The 7,389-nt window shown below is 38.7% G+C and overlaps 1 protein-coding gene across 2 annotated transcripts; it reads right to left on the bottom strand.

Moving 5' to 3' along the window:
• Positions 1-277: 277 nt before the first annotated feature.
• Positions 278-5,603, bottom strand: LOC148810266 (uncharacterized). 2 transcript variants are annotated; one of them, XM_088909120.1, is made up of 3 exons: positions 5,504-5,603; positions 1,725-1,828; positions 278-1,552 (listed from the first exon to the last, which is right to left on the bottom strand). In XM_088909120.1, the coding sequence occupies exon 3, from the start codon at positions 1,524-1,526 to the stop codon at positions 693-695; it is 834 nt and encodes a 277-aa protein (XP_088765246.1). In that variant the 5' UTR covers positions 1,527-1,552; positions 1,725-1,828; positions 5,504-5,603; the 3' UTR covers positions 278-692. The 2 variants fall into 2 exon arrangements, with proteins under 2 accessions (XP_088765246.1, XP_088765248.1); XM_088909122.1 differs by lacking the exon at positions 1,725-1,828.
• Positions 5,604-7,389: the final 1,786 nt, after the last annotated feature.

Raw genomic sequence — 7,389 nt, 5'->3', positions numbered from 1 at the left:
AACTCATCTGGCCATGACTACATTGACACTTCTTCTGGATAAATACATGTACGCTTAACAGACCAGCAGCAAGGAGCTAATTATTGTCAGTGTATGTAATTATGATGCATGTAATTATCATTCATACAGCATTGTCACAAGCAATGATATAACCCAGTTTAGTAATTAAACACCTTGCATATGCAAGAATGAAGACGCCTGCTTAATGCTTTCTTTTTCAATATGATCACCACAATCACGAATCAAGAACACACAATAAAGTGAAGTGACAAAGATGAATGCAACAGCTGTCTTTAATCTTTAATTGCAAAACAACACCTATAAAATGGATCTAACAAACACAAAGTACATACAGAAGGAACGGTCAATTTTGTATGAACACCACTGTTTCAGAATAAAAGATATATTTTCTTCAGATGCAATCTTGCTATTGTTAGGTAATGCCAACGCTAAGAACACTTATTAAGAACCATTATTAAGTAGAAATTGGGTGCGTTTTTACTTTATCTATGTTAACATAGCCAGAACTAAATCAGACAGCTGTTAAGAGTTCAACTCAGATTTTCAAGCCTTTACTTCAGTATTGCAGCATTTTAAACTGTATTGTCTATAAATCTAGAGCAAAGCATAAAACCAAACAGGGGTATCAGACAGCAGTGATCCCTCTATCATGCATTTCTTGGTTCCAGTAGTTATTTATTGCTTTGAATTATCTTGTGGACAAGTATTGAAGCTGGGAAGTCCATGACTATGATTCCCCAACGAATTGTTTGGTCTCCAAATCCATTCAAGTAGTAGTAGAGCTCAGGATTGACTCTATCAGCAACTGCGTTAGGGTATGCCCCACCACTCGACCCTGAAGCAAAGGTCAGAAAGATCTGTGAGTGATTGCCATACCTTGCCTTTTCTAGGTGGTCCTTCACTCCTGACCACTTCTGTGGGGTGTGAAAAATTGTTGGAACATGGTAATCATCTGCAATATCTAATGACCAATAGTTAATGCCAACAGAAGCACAGGGATAGTTTTGTATAATTACTATCTTTCCCCGTGCTTCACCAAGGGTTGGGACTTGGTTTTCCACCCAGAAATTTGATTGGCCATACGCCTCAATTTTGTTTTTCAGAGTTTCGTCAAAAGAGCGAGTGCAGCATGTTTCATCGTGCTCTTCTTTTATGCGCATGAGAATCACTTCTCCTGTGTTTTCTTTCAAGAACGCAATGGTGTCTCGAAACACATCCCCCAGAACCGCTTGCTGATAAACTACATCATGGTGGATGGTGAGATTGTTTTCAATATGTCGGCATCGGATGTCAACGAATCGTATGCCTGCCTCATATTGCTGAGAGAGAGGCCATCTCTGACATTCAACCAAGGCGCCTCCATAGAAAGCCATGGTGTTATGTGTCCCAGGAATTGAGAGCTCAGCCACAGACTTGCTGTCAGAGATGTCAGCCATCCAATTGGGCCACAGGGCATCAGGAGCACTATCCCAGTCACATGCGGGTGTTCCCTGTTCATTTCCCATCTTTACAAGCTCAATAGGTGCATGAACTGAAAGTAGAAAGAAAACATGGACATAATTATACACCTGAAGAAGGCTCCACGGCCGAAATGTTGTGTTTTCTCTCTTCTCTTTTCAGCCTGGAATAAACCTATTACTTGTTCCTTTGCATTATTATACAATGACCAAATTTTTGTCGTTTTTTTCTTAATCGTGGCTGACCTGATGGGCAGACAGAAAGAAGTCTCTTCTTCTCCTCAGAAAGACGTCTCCAGTTTCTGGAACTTTGGTCTGTAGGGAATTGGATCTCACTCACAGGGCTTCACCTGCAGTGGATGAGAGAGTTATGACCAACCCTACTGATAGGCTACTTTCGTAGGTAGGTCCCCTTTTCAGGCCATAAAGGCCCATGGGGAATGGGGGGCAAGGGCCACCATTTTTCTTGACCATCTGACACTGGAGGTAGAGGCGATGTGGTAAGCATCACACTCCTGCTGGCCTATAACCCCCAGAAGGATTAACCCCTCATTTGAGTGGACCTGGGAGCCGTCTGGAAGGAATTAAAGCCGTATGGCTTGCCCCTACCTGGGACTGAACCCGCCCATGCCGTCTGAACTACCACGGCTCCAGACTTAGTCTGTAGGCACATAAAAAAGAGGCTAAAAGGAACCTGAATGACTTTCAAAGAAAGTGTGCTTTGTGTGCTGTGAATTGCATTGGAGCCGATACAACAGAACTAAACTGCTCTGAACTAACATGAAAGGGTTTTCTTTTAGGAAAACCTCCAGTGTTTCTCAGTAAATTTGTGTAAGTTTCCATTCAGTCATATCAAGGAACTTCAGGGACATTTGCTTCTTTGGAAAATGAAATGTAGTGGTTTTTAGTTTAGCCCCTCCCAACAGAGTGATGCCTTGAGGGTTCAGTGGTGGAATTCTCACCTGCCACGTAGGAGGTCTGAGTTCAATTCACAGCCAATGTGCAAGATGTATTTTTAACAAATAGCCCTTGGGGATAATTGAGACTCTTTTCTTAATAATAAAATACATTAACATGTATACTGTATTGACATCTTATTCATTATATATATATCATGGTATATTAAATATGAAATTAATAATAATATACATAACAGTAATTACCTGCATAGAGTTACTGTAGAAAATCTGACACCATGGGGCATTTTCACAAAGCGTGTTTCCTCAGCCAGATACAAAATTGTTTATTTATAGTCTGTTGTGAATGTGATGTGTTTTCATCAGGTTTACATACGCATTAAATAATTGGTTTTGTTTTAATGCTTAAGTAACAATGTAGCTTAAAAATATGTAAGACATATTATGCCATGAATATATAAAAAAGTGATTTATTACAAAACCGTGAATGTTAGCATGTCCCTATCTCCCATCAATATGTTGCTAAGGTGTGTTTATCGTGTAAATCCACACAGAAACCTGTCATCCTAATTGCCCATTTCAGCAGCTGTCAGCAGTGGCACAGCCAGGATTTTATATTTGGGGTAGCAGGGAAACCAGCATAAAACTGTAACCGCAGGGCTGTTGCAGGCAAAAAAAAAATGAACGCTGGGAGTGTCTGTATTCGACAAAGCAACTTGGCCGCCAGCCAAGAATTGGCATATCGCTCTTTGACACACGTGTCCCTTTTAAATGAATTTCTGAAAAGCAGGGCAATCAATAACATCCTATACAGTGAACACATGGTCTGTTGTTGAGATACACCACCTTTTGTTCATTTGGAGTTAACTAAAGATGATCAAATGCAGCGGGTCGCACTATACTAAGCTAAGTGCATGACATATTTCATTGAAAATGTCCGCAACTACAAGTGTTTGTATGCAAAATAGTTTTGGAAAGTGACCTCTTTCTAAACAGCAAGGGTTTATGCTGCTTACTGGGCTGGACACATATGTATTTGATGAAGCCTGCTGTCTACTAGAGGAGTATGTAGGAGTGTAGGAGAAGAAAAGTCACCTGTAGGAGATGAAATGTCATATTTGGGAGAAAAAAAGTCCTTCACATGTTTTACCCAGGCTATGTTAATTTAGTCACCAGTTTAAGATTTAGTCATGGTCTTAGTCAGGTCGCCTAAAACATCTAAACATCACTTTCTATTCACCTACTTTTAATTTAGTCTAGTTGACTAGATATGGAATATAATTAGTCTTCCCTTAGTAAGTAATTAGAAATTACTAATTCATAAAGCGTAGTAATTAGTCTTTTGCTCTTATTTTGACTTTAAAATAATAGGAGTCTATTAAGAATACTATAGTATAAATGATAGTATAAAGTGTAACAATGTAACTTTAAACATGTAAGACAGATTATGTCATGAATAATTAAAAATGACTGGATTTATTACAAAATCCTGAACATTAATGATCTTATCATTATTATTTATATTTATTTTATATTTAGCCCCTCCCCCAAACATTAACTGGATTTCTTTACTCACTACTGCAGTATTTACGTTTGGTAAACAAGCATTGCTGTTTCCATTTGCTACAATCTTTTGCAACAGCAACAGCAAGTGTTTAATTTTCCTTTGGAATCACAATGAGAGCAAGTGTTCATGTTGGAACCAGCATGTCAAAACATTTTGCTAAATAACTACTGCACGTGACTAAATTAAAGAATTTGATGCAGAAAATGTATATGAGGGAGGTGGAATACTATTGTGTACCATATTTTAAGGTGCCACAACCAACTATATAAATACTGTATATTTATATTAATAAAATTAATATTAATAATGTTCAGAATCATCATACTTTTGTTTTTTATTTTTTAGCTACCCAAATGTTCCCTTAGTTATATCATTCTATATTAATATCCCACATTAAATAAATGTAAAGAAGTAGCACAACAGATTAAATTAAGCTACTGTTTTACTAACATTTGACCCACCACAGATGATCAATCCCTTTGATCAACTCTCTGGGCAGTACAGCGCACTTATAGCTAGCTGAAGTAATACGTTTTGACACACATTTGGAACAGCTGCATCTGTTCATAGCTGGCATTTAATTGAACTGCATAATTGGAATATTTCTAACCAGGATCCAAGTTACCTGGTGTCTGCCTACTGTTAAGAAAATATTAACACTTTAATTCATTACTCAAAAAAGAACGAAAAAAGCTAGGCCTTCAAGGCACCGACTTTAAGATTTCTGGTCCACACAGCTGGCAAAATGATTATATATCGACTACAGCTGGAGCTAAACATTGTATAGGATTCAACATCATAGTGTTGGACTTCCAAAGTGTCTTTAATCACCATGTTTTCTCTGGCTTCTACAACTCTAGTACTGAGGTAGGATGTTGTATGTAGCCCATAGACATTTTATTCTGTGATTATTTACCTCAGTATCATGTTAGACACACCATCACCAGCAGACAAGCTGCCAGTCCTTTGTGTAAGCCGCACGACCACTATTTTCTTCACCAAGCTAAAACCATGCCTCTGTTTTGGGAATCGTTATAGTCATTTTTAAGAACCATATAAGCTACAGTACTTGTGATTTTCATTTCAAAATGTGTTGTAATACTTTTCCCATGGACACCTGCTATTGGCAAAACATGATGTTTTACACAGACTGCTCCTGTCAAAGGACTGTTTTAGCCCATTATCTCCAAATGTGGTACAGTAGGTGATTCTTAATACACTGATGTTTAGATGTAACAAAATGTAGTTCCTATATATCTTTTTAGCCACCTAAGTGCCTGTATTGATTGATCAATTCAATCTACTTGAATTTTTCAGGTTTTATAAACAGCCGGACCCTGAGATACTACAGGTTGAAATAGTCCATTAATGCAACACTGGGCTATTTCCTCCTTGGCAAAGCATAAGCATGCTATAATTTATTCTTCTTCATTACATGATTAACAAGTTCAGTCTTTTTATTCTTTTCCCAAAACTGTCTAGAACTGGATGGTTCCCCCTAACTAGTGAATTAAAAAAACGAATTGTTAGATATAACAGACCTCTCTTCAGCTGTAGACTGTTACGCTGCAGCTGCTGTCAGATAGAGCGGCAGTGTGATGATCGGCTGAGGTCCAAGCGCAGATCTCAGATCTGGGTGCTGCTTCGGGTTTTTCCAAAGTGGCAGAGAGTTTCTGTGAGGGTGTTAAAGCAGAGAGATGGTGCAGGCAGATAGAGAGATTAAGATTGCTCCAATAGCAGATAGTGCCTGTAAACTGCTGCTCCTCCTCTTCAGGGGGGTTGGTGCTCAGTGTGTCCTCACAGCTGCGGCTCATCTTCGATTAGTGCAGCTGTGATTCCAGAGGCAAGGCGTTGCCCTCGTTCCAGGGCTCTTTTTAGGATGATCTGGTAACTTTGGGGGCCTCAGACATTCTGGGGCAGGTGTCCCACTGAACTATACCCTACGGGTCTTCTTGTATGGACCTGACTTGCTGAATGAGCAAATGATTGGAATGTACAGTAATTATACAAGAATCTACTGTATATGGTTTTCCATCATACTCCTGTGAGGTACTTATTTCTGCAACGTTTGTTAGAGCCAAAAACAGGAGGATTTTCCCTCATTTCTTTCCAGAAATGGCTGGATGACATTTATACCACGTCTGAGTTTTAATAATGGTTCAAAAAAACCCATTAGTAAAAAATATTAGCAAACATAAAGTCCTTTATAAAATGATTAAAAAACAACCGGATCCAATATATAATATACTGCATGCACAAATAAAAAGGATATTGAAAAAGGTCAAGAGAGACAGGAATATTATAGTGGAGGGTTAAATAAAAATAATAAAACAACTCTTTCAGCAGTCAATGGTTCATTAAGAATGAATTAAAATTTACCCAGGACAAAAATGGGAGACTTCGGACAATGATTGGGAAATGGCTGATTTAGTATCCATTCTGATGCCAAAGGAAGAAGGAAGGAATCACGAAGGCTGGGGCCAACAGCATTCTGGCAGTGGAAAGGAAAAGGTTCTCAGTAAATAACATCAGCAGAAGTGTTCTGGGTTCTAGAAGAATCTGGGTTTCGCTGGACACTATGAGAAATTCATCCCCAACTTCAGCACATCTGACAGTAAATCGAGAACTAGCGTATCCAAAATCTTCAAAGACATTGCCAAAGTCAACAGGGTGGCCTTCTTCAGAATAAACAGTGAAGCAGGGGACACCAGCGGAGATGGAGTGGAAATGCATTTAAACCTGAAAACAAAAGGCACTTTTTCAGCCAAGTGACCCTGTCACAGTTGTCACATGAGTACCATGTTTCATTGTCCAAAAAAATAAATCATTATTCTAGATAAGTATTTCAGGATTTTAAAGAAAAGCTCTGCATTAAGAATGGCACCCACAGCCTTATCTATACCCCAGCTGGGCTTCAAAGGGTTTGCAGACTTTCCCTTGAAGCAAACTGCTTGCTGACATTGACACAGAAACCATGACAGGTTTACCAGAACTTATTGCAAGCAATGTTTGTTTCTTAACTGTGGTTTAAAAGATCCAAAGATCTGTTTACAGAGCCTTGTAAAAATATTCTCCCTTGTGAAGTTCCCACATTTTCTTTCTGTTGGAGCTTGTAATCATGATAGTTTTCAATAGGACATAGGACATACAGTAATCTATACAAGATGGCTGACAGCTGCTGACAGTATTTAAAACTTAAGGAAGATTAGAGGCCTGTAAATTGCATTGTTTTGGTACAAGCCAGAAAAACCACCAGCACAATTAAACCAGCCAAGAAAAGTGTTGGCTACATTATATTATCACATTGCAGTCCATCAGTTAAGCCCAAATAACTTTATAGAGCTTTGCCCAGGAAGAATGGACAAAATTATACATCCATTGTACAAAGCTAGAAGCCGTGCTCCCAAAAGTACAGATCCATGCCATC

This window comes from Atractosteus spatula, unplaced genomic scaffold (assembly GCF_055471065.1).
Source record: "Atractosteus spatula isolate fAtrSpa1 unplaced genomic scaffold, fAtrSpa1.hap1 Scaffold_1, whole genome shotgun sequence".
In the NCBI taxonomy this organism is placed as follows: domain Eukaryota; kingdom Metazoa; phylum Chordata; class Actinopteri; order Semionotiformes; family Lepisosteidae; genus Atractosteus; species Atractosteus spatula.
Note: the sequence above shows the minus strand (reverse complement) of the source record. Positions and strands in the feature narration are given on the sequence as shown.

Bases quoted from the DNA above. Each gene is read 5' to 3' on its own strand.
- LOC148810266 (XM_088909120.1), bottom strand. From the start codon at position 1,526: ATGGGAAATGAACAGGGAACACCCGCATGTGACTGGGATAGTGCTCCT.